General features: G+C 43.3%; 1 protein-coding gene across 1 annotated transcript in view; it reads left to right on the forward strand.

Annotated features, from left to right (window-relative positions):
* LOC306850192 (protein unc-79 homolog) overlaps positions 1–14,447 on the forward strand; it is a gene marked incomplete at both ends in the record, with an annotated part of 67,580 nt that overhangs the window by 20,015 nt on the left and 33,118 nt on the right. Inside the window, 12 exon segments of the mRNA XM_079385688.1 lie at positions 2,381–2,611; positions 2,747–2,937; positions 3,497–3,620; positions 4,774–4,914; positions 5,849–6,064; positions 6,142–6,369; positions 8,801–8,936; positions 9,077–9,156; positions 9,234–9,382; positions 10,784–10,941; positions 12,515–12,696; positions 12,779–12,980. Coding sequence (XP_079241814.1) covers positions 2,381–2,611; positions 2,747–2,937; positions 3,497–3,620; positions 4,774–4,914; positions 5,849–6,064; positions 6,142–6,369; positions 8,801–8,936; positions 9,077–9,156; positions 9,234–9,382; positions 10,784–10,941; positions 12,515–12,696; positions 12,779–12,980 — 2,038 coding nt within the window.

The raw sequence follows: 14,447 nt of genomic DNA on the forward strand, positions 1-14,447 counted from the left end.
ACAAACAAACAAAAAATACCCCACAGGGGCAACTTGACTGGCTGCAAGACAAGAACAGGCTAGAAGCAGGCAAGAACAAGAAGGGAAACATTCAACAACAAACTGGCACAGGACTGCAAACACAAGGAGAATAAATAGAGAGCAAATGAGGAGGGTAACGAGGGACAATAGGTGGGGCAAATGAACAGGTAACAAGGTGGGCAGGGTTATACAATAGATATGTGAGCACATGGCAACATGGAAACAAACAAGAAAAATCCACATGCTTACATTCACATTTATTCATTTAGCTGACGCTTTTATCCAAAGCGACTTACAATTGCTATATATGTCAGAGGTCGCACGCCTCTGGAGCAACTAGGGGGTTAAGTGTCTTGCTCAGGGACACATTGGTGTCTCACAGTGGATTCGAACCCGGGTCTCTCACACCAAAGGCATGTGTCTTATCCACTGCGCCATCACCACCCCTAAAACTAAAACTAAAACACAAGCACATGGCCAGCAAAATAATCACAAGCCATGTGCTTGAACAAAACAAGACAAGAACACGCAGCCAATGAGAACACAACTCACACAAGGACAAGACAACACAACACAACACAGGAGTGTCAGGACTCTTGTCACAAAATCAAGAATAAACTAGACCGAAGTGATAGAACCCTGACACTGCACAACATCAGGCGAATGTTAGAAATAACCTTCTTTTGTGATCTGATGTGCTTCTTATCAGAGAATGATGCAGAAATATATATTTTATACTGTAATAAAGGCTGTGTCAGATAGCAGTGTATTATAAATATACTTAATTATGAAAATACCCGAGGTGGTTTTAAGAACACAGATAAACAATACATTGTAGCAGTCAAGTGTTTATTGTCTTAATCATCTTTTCATCATCTTTTATTCAGTCACAGTGATAGCTGGATGCCTTTGTCCATATTAGGGGTACCGAGGTATTTATGAACCGTGGGCTAACTGTATTGTTGGATCCCTACTGTTTACTCTAAAATACTGTATAACAGGAATATCACAAAGGTGTGTGTGACTGAGGCCAGACCCTGAATACTAAACGTTGGAAAATATTTAACATTAAATCTTGTATTTTGCACATTGTGCAATTACGATTTTGACATTAGCCATCCAGGAGCTTCAGGTAATAATGTAGCTATCTAGGAATATATGAACCCCCCACCCCCCATGTTCCGTCCCATCACACTGATGGTACTCAAAAACAGTCCAAGGTTGGCAGTTCTGTTTTGTTTAGTTTTTTTGGTCATTTAAGTATTAGTAGACACATATTGAATGTTAATTTCTGCTGTTTCATGTAAGTGATGAAGCCTCTCACTGATTGAAAATAACGATACCTTGCATTTCAGCTCATGAGTCAGATATTGATTTAGCAGCTGATTCAGTGAGTTCATTCTGTGAAGGATTCAAGCTAGTAATTCATGTTCTTGTCTCGTGTTTTATTACTATTTTTTAATCTCATGTGAATCTCATCACATTCTTTTCAGACTGAAAACACATATTCACAATAAAGACAAAAAAAGATTTAAATGTGTTAAAAAATGTATATCTGTTAGCGAATTACTACCAGTATGTGTTTTAAATGAATGGTTTCTCCAAAAATGAAAACTTGCTGAAAATGCCTTCACACTCAGGCCATCCAAGATGTAGTGCAGATGTAGATCCACTGCAGATGATCCATTGCTGTGCAAGTGATGCAATGGTAAATTTATCCAAATCTGATGAAGAAATAAGCTCATCCTAATCTTGGCCTGAGGGTGAGCACATTTTCAGCTCATTTTTGGCTGAACTTTTCCTTTAAGTGGTGTATGGCCCGCATGTAGTAGCAGCTTTCCACGACTGTGACACTGGCTGCCTCCGAAATCGCCCCCTATACCCTCATTCACTATTCCCTACATTAGTCCACTCATATAGTTCACTTGAAGGAGTGAATGAAATCGAGTGAGTGAATTCGGACACTGAGTGCACCGGAAAGACTGCCGCTTTTGCATAGTTTGCTTGCTGTTAAATAATCATTTGATACCTAAACCCTAATAGTCTATTTACAATTAATTTGTACCTATGTTGTATTACGCCGTGGACGAGCGCTTTTAAAATCAATGGATGGATGATTCAGCAGCGGGTGCCATCTTCTGGCGAGACTAGCCGTTGAGTGTACATCGGTTGTACACTCGTTTTTGCGGTGCATTGTGGGATTGAATGAGTGCACTCGAGCACATCCACTATGGTTTGGAACACCACTTAAAATGGCTGTCCCCTCAAATAGTGCACTATTTGAGGGTATAGGGGGCGATTTCGGATACAGCCACTGTCTCTGTAAGACTAGTAAACTAACGAGCACTCACTCGATCAGGTGAGTCTGTGCACGCCGAGCGAGAACACGCCGACCGAGAGTCTGGCGCGGCTGGTCAGCATGGTGTTCCAGTGGTTCCACTCCACCGCTTACATGATGGACGACGAGGTGGGCAGCCTGGTGGAGAAGCTCAAGCCTCAGTTCGTCACCAAGTGGCTGAAGACGGTGTGTGACGTGCGCTTCGACGTCATGGTCATGTGCCTTCTACCCAAACCAGTGGAGTTTGCCAGGGTGAGTGTGTGTGTGTGTGAGTGAGTGAGTGTGTGTGTCTGAGTCTGTGTGTGTGTGTCTGTGTGTGAGTGAGGGAGAAACAAACGTGTGTGTGTGTGAGAGGAAAAACAACTGTGTGTCTGTGTGTTTGCGCAGGTGGGCGGTTACTGGGATAAGTCGTGCAGCACGGTGACGCAGCTGAAGGAAGGACTGAACCGGATTCTGTGTTTAATCCCCTATAACGTGATCAGTCAGCCACTGTGGGAGTGTTTCATGCCTGAGTGGCTGGAGGCGATTCGCACTGAAGTTCCTGACCAACAGCTCAAGGAGTTTCGTGAGGTCCTCAGGTACATGACACACCAGACACCTGTCCTCTGTGTCCAATAACACGTGTTGCCATAGTGACCCCTGTCAGTGTTTCCATAGTTCCCATCTGCTCAGTGAGGAACTTCATATCATTGTGTTTGCTCACCTGTCACACACACACACACACACACACAAACACACACACACACTTGTTTCGCTATCCTTGTGGGGACTCTCATAGGTGTAATGGTTTTTCTACTGTACAGACCATATATTCCATTGCCCTACACCAACCCTACACCTAAACTTAGCCCTCACAGGAGACTGTTTGCATTTTTAGATTTTCAAAAAACTTCATTCTGTGTGATTTATAAGCTTGTTTACCCATGGGGACCTCAATTTAGGTCCCCACCGTGACACAAGTCCCCATGAGTCTGTGTGTATTCAGGCTTAAGTCCCCACCGGTATATAAAAACACACACACACACACAGTTTCTTTTTCTTTTGTAAACAACTGATTCACTGATCTTCTCTAAGATGTTTTTGAGGAGGCACAGATTTATTATCTGACTGAAGTCGTTGTTTTGTTTCTCTCTGCAGTAAGATGTTTGACATTGAGTTGTGTCCGCTTCCCTTTTCCATGGAGGAGATGTTTGGATTCATCAGCTGTAGATTCAGTGGATATCCAGCATCAGTGCAGGAGCAAGCGTTGCTGTGGCTTCACGTGAGCAGGCACACACACACACACACACACACACACACACACACACACACTCAGACACACTCACTCACTCACTCACTCACACACACACACACACACAGAGACACACACACACACACACACACACACACACACACAGACACACACACACACACACACACACACACACACACACACACACACACACACTCTGATGTTACTAGTCATCATTTCCTGATCCAAGTGCTCTATCAGATGCCAGAAGCAAACATCAAACGGTGCTAACATACACTCATGATGTGCTGAAATACTTCAGAAAATCGTGACCCGTGACCTTCATCTTCATACCCAAATCTCAGAGGGCCAGACAGTGACTCATGTTTTATGAATTGTTTAAATATTGGTGTCCAGTATGCCGTAATTCTTGACAAGTTTAAAAATGTTGCCTTAATGTGTGATATGAATAAAGAGTGCTCATTAATTAAATATTATTTATTATGTGTATTACAGTTTATTTCAACTGCTTACATACAAAATCTTTACTTGTCACACAGTTTCTGAAAGCTGAATTCTCTGCCTTTGAACTCAATTTCATAAAACACTTTAAAACAAAACACAACACACAATATCTAAGAGGAAGTGTCTTGATTTCCTTTTTCAAACACGACCAATCAAAAAGCCACACTAATTCATCACTAACTCCTCACATGTGCTTCACCGAACCCCAACCAATCATGCTTTAGAACAGGCCTATAAACGCAAGTCTACACAACTACACATGACTGATGTATTTCTTTTCTTTAGTACTGTGTAATACTGTATTCACAACCACAAATGCCTACAGTAAAAAAGTTTGGTTTCAGTCTTGCTTTCATGTTTACCATGTTTACCATGAATGTTTGCTTTTGAGATGTGTTTCATTTTGCAAGAGATGTGAGGCATTTTGCATTTTGTGTGTGTAATTGTTGGATTTGTGTGTAAAGTTTAAATGTAAGCAGTTTAAAAAAATGTAATGTGTTATTCTTGTAAGGACTGTAGCTGATTTCAGGTTTTATTATCCTTGTGGGGACATTTGGACTCCACACAGCTACTGTATGACAGGTTTAACAACATTTTTGTCTGTGTTGGTGGCTCTTTTACTCTGTCTGCTGTGTGAACAGCTGCGTCTCTTCCGCAGGTTCTGTCAGAGCTGGACATTGTGGTTCCTCTGCAGCTGCTCATCAGCATGTTCTCTGATGGTGTGAACTCACTGAAGGAACTGGCCAATCAGAAAAGAGCTCGAGCTGCAGACCTGTCAGGAAATGCAGGAGCCCGCAGGGTAACACAGCGCTGACCCGCATCTGTGCCGAGCAGCCTGCTCCTCACCTGATGTTCCCGGGCAAAACTGACCCGCCTTTTTAATATCGCTCAAAATCTCTCGTTATGCCATATTATCACCCAATTTTGCACTCTCCATCAGCATTTGTTTTTGTTATCAGTTTTTTCATTCCCAAAAAATGTTGATAATTTTTTGTACTTTTATGATTTTTTTTATTTTTTATTCCAATATTACCAAATATTGGATTCAATCTTTTCTTACCTTGTTTTCTTTTAATTACCACCGATTTTGTATTTCTATTTGGAATTGAACGTTCTTTTTGGCCTCATTGATCTGATGCTCCTCAGAGTTTGAAAAAGCATTATTTGTGTATAATTCTGTCAGCGTTCACTCGAAAACTGAGGAGCATAAGCTCAGATCAATGAGGCCAAAAAGAACGTTCAATTCCAAATAGAAATACAAAATCGGTGGTAATTAAAAGAAAACAAGGAAAGAAAAGATTGAATCCAATATTTGGTAATAATATAGTTCGATAACAGATTTATAAGCAATTTTTGTATGCTGGTATTTTTTGATCAGAAACGCCACAAGTGTAGCAAGGCAGGGTAAAAAAAGCACACAAAAAGTACAAAAAATTATCAACATTTTTGGGAAGTTGTTATACTAGGTGTGAGCAAAGTCAGCACTTTTTAGTCTATTGCAATAACATTAACCAGCAATGTCCAAACGACTGAAACACAACATGAGGGTTAAGAACGTGGGATGCAGTTAAACATGGCTGTTACGACAGAAATTACATGTGACATATAAGTATTAAAGGGATGAGGAGAGATATTTGGCAGATGTCTAAAAAGGAAACAGTTTTTTCATATTTGGTTGTGATATGGTGTACTTTTGGAGCTGTATGCCGAGCGCAGATGTGTTTCCGCCGCAGGTGAGTGTGGTGTCTGACCCCGGCAGGAGAGGGCAGCACAATAACCTGAGTCCGTTTCCGAGTCCGTTCCGGAGCCCCTTCCGCAGCCCCCTGCGCTGCAGCCCCTTCAAGAACCTCGGTCACGCCGCCGGAAACTGTGCTCTGGATCTGGACTGTGACGACGACGACATGAACCTGGGCTGCTTCATCCTCATGTTTGACCTGGTGCTTAAACAGGTGAACCCATTCACACACACACACACAGAGATGCTGGCACAGTCTTCAGGAGATGTGTGACGTGTGTTCTGGTGCAGATGGAGCTGCAGGACGACGCGCTGACGCCGGGGCTGGAGAGCAGTCTGGGCCGGGATGTGGTGGGCATCATCAACAGCGTGCTGCAGGCTCCGTGGGGCGGATCGCACACCTGTCAGAAGGACGAGAAGGCTCTGGAGTGCAGTCTGTGCCAGTCCAGCATCCTCTGCTACCAGCTGGCCTGTGATCTGCTGAAGAGACTGACGCCGCGTGAGGAGATACGGCTGGTGGTGAGACACGTCTGTCGTCTGTATACTGAGCTGATGGTTCTTTAAAGCTCTTCCACTGTCTCGTGTGGCCTGACCGTCATAATGTCAGGGTCAAAACCAGGAGCAGCTTGACTGATACGTAAAGGGATTTTACGCTTAATTTTGTTCATACTGTATGTGCTGCTCAGCGCTGGGGTTATCTGAGACAAATTATATCAGACTAATGTAGAAAAATGTATTTAAATCATTAGTCTCAAACTCAATTCCTGGAGGGCCAAAATATTGAGTCACTAACTTTGACAAATTCAGTATGTATTTCATTCTTATCATACGAGCCTGCAACCTAACTAAAGGAGTCATTCACCCTAAAAATTAAAATCTGCTGAAAATGTGCTCACCCTCAGTCCATCTGAGATGAGGATGAGTGTGTTTCTTCATCAGGTTTGTAGAAATGTGTCTCTGCATCAGTGTCTCAGCATGTCACGAGTCCGGGTTCTGCACTCCTCCCTGGCGCCACAGGAGGCCGCCATCTCCCGTTCTCTCGGACTCATCTCCCATATCACTTACACCTGCCACATAACACACACCTGCCGCATCATCATGACACTCAGGACACCCACAGCTGTTTCCCATTTGTCTCTGACTATTTAGTATCCCCTCTCCCACTACTCTGCCTGGGTTCATTATTTGTCTTGCCATGTCGTCTACCATTGTTTTGAAGTGTTTGTTGTGCCGTGTTGGCCTTTATTTATATTAATAAATACCTTACCTGCATTTGGACCCTGTCTACGTCTGTTCACGCCTTTACCCGGGGCGTCCCGTGACAGAATGAACCCAGCTGTCATGGGTCCAGCAGGAAGGTTGCTTGGCATCCGCCAGGGAGACCGGAGCATTGAGGATTACGTCAGGGACTTCAGAGGATTGGCTCGGCAGACGGCGTTGGAGAAGACCTGCCTCATGGTCTTCTTTCACGGAGGCCTGGCCGAGCCCTTCAAGACCCTGATGCCCTACTGGGACCCCGAGGAGTCGCTGGAGAGTTACATTAACTTGGCTCTGTGGATGAGCGGCTCGGGCCTCAGGGTAGAGTTAGCGGCGGCGCCCGCGGATGTTGTCCCCGAGGCAGCGGAGCTCACTTCAGGCCTCTTCAAAGCGGCGACGCCCGCTGATGTTGTCCCCGAGGCAGCGGAGCTCACTTCAGGCTTCTTCAAAGCGGCGGCGCCCGCTGATGTTGTCCCCGAGGCAGCGGAGCTCACTTCAGGCTTCTTCAAAGCGGCGGCGCCCGCTGATGTTGTCTCCGAGGCAGCGGAGCTCACTTCAGGCTTCTTCAAAGCGGCGGCGCCCGCTGATGTTGTCCCTGAGGCAGCGGAGCTCACTTCAGGCTTCTTCAAAGCGGCGGCGCCCGCTGATGTTGTCTCCGAGGCAGCGGAGCTCACTTCAGGCTTCTTCAAAGCGGCGGCGCCCGCTGATGTTGTCCCCGAGGCAGCGGAGCTCACTTCAGGCTTCTTCAAAGCGGCGGCGCCCGCTGATGTTATCCCCGAGGCAGCGGAGCTCACTTCAGACCCTCCCGAGAGCGCGGCGTTCGCTCACGAAGCTCCCGAGACAGCTGGTCTCGCTCTCAGCGCTCCCGAGGCGGCGGTGCCTGCCTGGTTTGTTCCTCCGGTCCTACCCTGGCCGTTCGCTGGAGTTCCTGTCTGGCTGGAGTCTCCCTGGTCCAACCCTCCGAATCCGCCCCGGTCTCCTGCTCGGCCTCTGTCTCCAGGCCCTCTACCTCTACACGGACCTGGCCCGCCATCCCTCCCCCTGTTTCACCATCCCCCTGTTCCACCTCCCTCCAGACTTTTGCGGTTGATGGAACGTCTGGAAGCCGTTCCTTTAGGGAGGGGTAGTGTCACGAGTCCGGGTTCTGCACTCCTCCCTGGCGCCACAGGAGGCCGCCATCTCCCGTTCTCTCGGACTCATCTCCCATATCACTTACACCTGCCACATAACACACACCTGCCGCATCATCATGACACTCAGGACACCCACAGCTGTTTCCCATTTGTCTCTGACTATTTAGTATCCCCTCTCCCACTACTCTGCCTGGGTTCATTATTTGTCTTGCCATGTCGTCTACCATTGTTTTGAAGTGTTTGTTGTGCCGTGTTGGCCTTTATTTATATTAATAAATACCTTACCTGCATTTGGACCCTGTCTACGTCTGTTCACGCCTTTACCCGGGGCGTCCCGTGACACAGCAATCCAGCAATCCAGCCAGTCAGATAACACCCTACAAGGCAGTGACACTGATTCTAGTTGTGTGTGAAACAAGCATCAGATGGTTAGGAACAGACTGTGGGACTGAGCCTGCCAAACCTCACGCAAATTTTCTGCTTTTTTTTACCCGTATTCATATTCAGATGTGAATGATAAAGGTGAAGAGGTTTTTCAGCGTGTTGTGTGTTTTTGACAGGAACCATCCGAGTGTCTGGAGGAGAGTTTGGTTTTCCCTCAAACTGAATTCAGTCTTAAATCAGAGAATGGAGCGGATGAAGCAGACGCTCCATCAGAAAACCCCGGCAGTCACAATCCCTCTCCTGAGATCCCGCGTATGTGCACCGCTTCAGCCCAGTTACAGTCCACACCAGCGCCGCTTCCAGCAGCAAGCAATGCTTGTGTATTGTTTATGTATCATGCATTAGTGCATTACGTTTTCTGTTTCTGATTACAAATGTGTTCTGTTCCCCAGCATTAAAGAATAGTGCAGACAGGAAGTTCTCGTACCTACAGCTTCCTGTTTCTCTGAAGCTTCTGTACACCATTCTGCAGGTACACGTCTCTCTCGTTTCAGTCAGGCTTGTGCGGCGTTCATGTTTCTCATGAGTCTGCTGCAATGTTTCTTGTAGGAGATGAGTAAGTTTGAGGAGCCAGACATCCTCTTCAACATGCTGAACTGTCTGAAGATCCTGTGTTTGCACGGGGAATGCCTGTATCACGCCAGGAAAGATCACCCTCAGTTCCTGACCTACATACAGGAGAAGATGCTCATCCCCAGGTACCATTATTACAGCAAGCCTACTGTAACTCTCCATGACTAGGGATATGAAGGTATCACATTTTCATATTGCGATTAATTGCTAATGCTTTTATCACGGTAAACGGTATTATCACGATATTGAAATTTAGTTGCAAAAAAGTGTTGTCATAATACAGTATAACAGGTTTAATAACATTTTTCTTATAACAAAAATAACTGAACATTTAAATACAATAAAGCAATACACAAAAATGTATAAAGTAAAAAATGTTACATAGATTAAAGTGCAAAAGAATTATAAAGACCAATAGGTATCACTTTACAATAAGATCTCATTAGTTAACCTTAGTTAATGCATTAACATTATCAATAAGCAATAGCTACATTTGCTACAGAAGTTATTCATCTTTGTAAAAAAATACAACTCTTAGTTCATGTTAGCTCAGGTTCATTAAATAACACAGTGTAAATGAGTCCACTGAAGCCAAGCGTAGTGATGAACCCAAGTGCAGTTTGACAAACGTGAAATCCAAAATCCAAACAAAGACTTGACTTGAACAGACTAGACTCATTGACTGCAGGTTACAACATTAATACACAACAAGAATCAAAGGCAAGGACATGGCTACAGCAAACAAGACTGGACACATGACAAGAATCAACCAATCAGAACATGACACAAAGAACAAGGGAACCAATAGTAAAGAGACATGAGGGCAAGGGACGCATGACACAAACAGGAACCATAACTGAACTTCAAAAGGAAAAAAACAAGACACAGAACCCCAAAACATTTACACACAGTTGCAACTTTTGATTTTAACAACGTGTTGTTAAATATTGGAATTACCTAAGATTAATGAATGCTTTAGAAGAGTTTTCATTGGCAGTTTGCTAACTAATGAATTAACTAATGTTAACTAATGAAGCCTTAATGTAAAATGTGACCGTATAATAACAAATCAAAACATTTTCAGACAATATCTAGGGCATGCTGTAGCGCAGATTAAAATTTTGAAAAGTTTGAAAATAAATGGTAAATAAAATGTGCAATTTGCTTGTGTATCATTGCTCTTTTGTTGGTTTTGATTGCTTCTATTGTCCTCATTTGTAAGTCGCTTTGGATAAAAGCGTCTGATAAATGACTAAATGTAAATGCACATTGTGACCAGTTGATGGGAAAATATTTTCTTAAAATGCATTCAGAGTTCTGAATAATTTGTAATAAATAATTATTCTCTGTATTTTGAAGTGCCCACTATAACAATATCGTGCATATTTATTTTTGTGATATATCGCATTACCGAATACCGGCACATGTCTATCCGTGACTTACAGTTGAAATCATCTGATATTAGAGTCAGTGTTTGTGTGAAGGGCACGTCTCATGTTCAGGGGCTGGTTGTTGTTTGTGTGCAGCCTGTGGTCCATGCTGAGGTCAGAGTTCTGTCAGCTGGCGTCTCTGGCCGTCCCGCAGCTCCTGCACGCGCTCGCTCTGTCCCACGGAGCCGATATCTTCTGGAGGCTCGTCGACAGCAGCTTCAACAGTCAGGACTGGAAGATTCGCTTCGAAGCAGGTCTGACCACACTCTCGTCCGCACCTTGCTGCTCATTTGCTAAAAAGCTTTGCTGCCATGATAAGCGCTGTGGGATTATCTGGAGCTCTTACGGTGATTAACAGCGAGAAGCTGTGACCTTGAGCAAGAGTCAGACATCCTCTGTGTGCGTTCACACACATCACAAACACAAACACGACCTGCGCAGATAAAGAGGATTGAAAGGCTGTTGTGTGACAGGTTCAACATTTACTGCTCGCAGTGTTAGTGTTGTTTGCTACATTAGTCGCTGCTGTAACTAATTTCAGCGTATAAGAGAATTTCAGACACATCATCACTCTGAACTGATATCAGCATCAACTCATGAGTGGGTAAACATCACCAACAATCAAAACTCTGTCAGTAGTAACTACTGGATCTGACAGAAAATCTGCAAATTACTCCCAGAGCTTATATTCAGGGACAGAGATTTGATGCAGCGTCCACAGACCTGAAGATCACAAAGACTCTTGAACATCTGCCAGGAAGAAAACAATAATAACCAGAAATGAATAGACTAAAACCACACTCATCCGTCCACAGAACACGGCCATGATGGCCAATGAAGCCTTTAACAAGAGAGAGTGACTACAATCAATTCACACGCCAGTAGAGTGCCATAGAATATTTGTGACCCTGCAGCACAAAAGCAGTCATCAGTAACACAGGTATATCTGTAGCAATAGCCAACAATACATTGTATGGATCACAATTATACATTTCTCTTTTATGACAAAAATCATTAGGATATTAAGATCATGTTCCATGAAGATATTTAGTAAATGTCCTACTGTAAATATATCAAAACTTCATTTTTGATTAGTAATATGCATTGCTAAGAACTTCATTTGAACAACTTTAAAGGTGATTTTCTCAATATTTAGATTTTTTTGCTCCCTCAGATTCCAGATTTTCAAATAGTTGTATCTCAGACAAATATTGTCCTATCATAACAAACCATACATCAATGGAAAGATTATTTATTCAGCTTTCAGATGATGTATACATCTCAATTTTGAAAAAATTGAAAATGACTGGCTTTGTGGTCCAGGGTCACATATGAGCATGATTAAAAAAAGAAAGAAAAGCACAAGCAGGACAATTATAGAAATGGTGTAGAATCTATTTCTTCTCCAGGTAGCGTAGTTCCTGCAGTGTCTGTCCAAAACCTTTCACATTTTAGAAGGCCTTTCGGTCTGTTCCCACTTTCTATCATCCAAGCAATTGATCCGGTTCATCATCTATACTTACAACCATGAATGAGCTCATTTTTATACATTACACACGAGATAAGTGATTTGTACTCGGACATCATTTTTAATGATTTAGCCCTTATTTATCAAAGGCTTTTTATTTCCAACCACTTGAATGCCTTGCAGATCCTTGTTTTTTATTTATAAGTTACTTTAATTAATGTAGCACACCATTTTTCTGTGTTTCGATGATAATAACAGTAGTTGATGTCATCAGACACCATCAGTGATTGTTGATGTTTGATGATGTTGTTTCTGTTAGCACTGGCAGAATGCTATGAAGTAGTGTCTGTCTCTTTCAGTGGAGCGCGTGGCCGTCCTGTGCCGCTTTCTGGACATCGGCTCGGTCACTAAGAGTCACGTGCTGAAGTATTCTCTGGCTCACGCTTTCTGCTGCTTCTTGGCCAGCATCGAGGACGTGAACCCTGCTGTGGCCACCAGAGCGCGTCTGCTGCTGGACACCATCAAGCGGCCCGCGCTGCAGGTGATAGAGACGTGATCGTACCAGTGTCCCCTCACCTCACGAGCGCAGATGGACAAACGTGTCTTTGTGTGTCCTCCACCAGGGCCTGTGTCTGTGCCTGGACTTCCAGTTTGACACAGTGGTCAGGGACCGGCCCGTCATCCTGAGCAAACTGCTGCTGCTGCACTCGCTCAGACAGGAGATCCCCGCTCTGAGCTGGGAGTTCTTCGTCAACCGCTTCGAGTCGCTCTCGCTCGAGGCCCAGCTGCACCTGGACTGCAACAAAGAGTTCCCTTTTCCTACAAGTGAGTGTGCTTCAGTCAACTGTTCATGTCAGCACATCTACAGCAGTGGCCAAAATGATTAGAACTCTATTATTTTCAGCAGCTAAACATGGTTTTAAGTCAGTTATTTCTATCTTCTGCTGGAGTGTGTCAGTAGGAAATATCAGTTTACATTTCCCAACATTCATTTAGCCATTAATTGTAATAATCCAGTGAGATTTTTGAGATCTGATCTGATCATCATCAGTCTGTCTGCAATGACATGAAGAAACAGAACAAACTGAGACAGACTAAATCCAGAAGAACTGTCTCCAAGACGCTTCAAGAAAGGTCCTACAAAGCTGTTCTGTTTCTTCATGTCATTCCAGACAGACTGGATGATGATCAGATCAGATCTCTGTGTGGGGCACTAAAATCTCACTGCATTATTACAAGTAATGGCTAAATGGATGTTTGAAAATGTAAACTGATATGTGACCCTAGACCAGAGGTCTTCAACCCTGCTCCTGGGGACCCACTCTCCTGGAAAGTTTATTTCCAACCGGCTTCAGCACACCTACCTGCAATTTTCAAGCAGTCTTGAGGAGCTTGATTGGCCGCTTCAGGTGTGTTTGATTGGGTTGTAGCTAAACTCTTCAGGATAGTGACTCTCCGGGAACAGGGTTGAAGACCTCTGCCCTAGACCACAAAACCATTCATAAGGGTTAATTTTTCAAAATTTATATTTATACATCATCTGAAAACCGACTAAATGAGCTTCCCATTGATGTATGGTTTGTTATGATAGGACAATATTTGTCTGAGATACAACTATTTGAAAATCTGGAATCTGAGGGAGCAAAAAAATCTAAATATTGAGAAAATCACCTTTAAAGTTGTTCAAATGAAGTTCTTAGCAATGCATATTACTAAGTTTTGATATTTACGGTAGAAAATTTACAAAACATTTATAGAGCGTGATCTTTACTTAATATCCTAATGATTTTTGTCATTAAAGAGAAATGTATAATTGTGATCCATACAGTGTATTGTTGGCTATTGCTACAAATATACCTGTGTTACTCATGACTGCTTTTGTGCTGCAGGGACACATATTTCCTACTGACACTACAGCAGAAGATAGAAATAACTGACTTAAAACCATTTTTAGCTGCTGGAGATACTATTGTTCTGATCATTTTGGCCAGCACTGTACAGAGTGTGTATGGAGTATGAAGTGGGTTTCTGCAAGGATTAATTCACCCTTCCATATATTAAGGCCTTAAAAAGGTCTTAATTTAGTGCAGAAAGTCATAAATTAATAGTCACCCAAGTCTAACTGAAAATAAGTACAGTACAAATATCTAAATATCCTTAAATCAAGATACATTTGCTTGAGATGCAAAATTAACGTATGAAGTTTTGCTTTCTGACAAACTGAACATAATTAAATTTATGCTTGTAATAAAAACAAATATCTGTCAATTAGGTATTATGAAAACTTGAATT

This window comes from Barbus barbus (assembly GCF_936440315.1).
Source record: "Barbus barbus genome assembly, chromosome: 30".
Taxonomy (NCBI): Eukaryota; Metazoa; Chordata; class Actinopteri; order Cypriniformes; family Cyprinidae; genus Barbus; species Barbus barbus.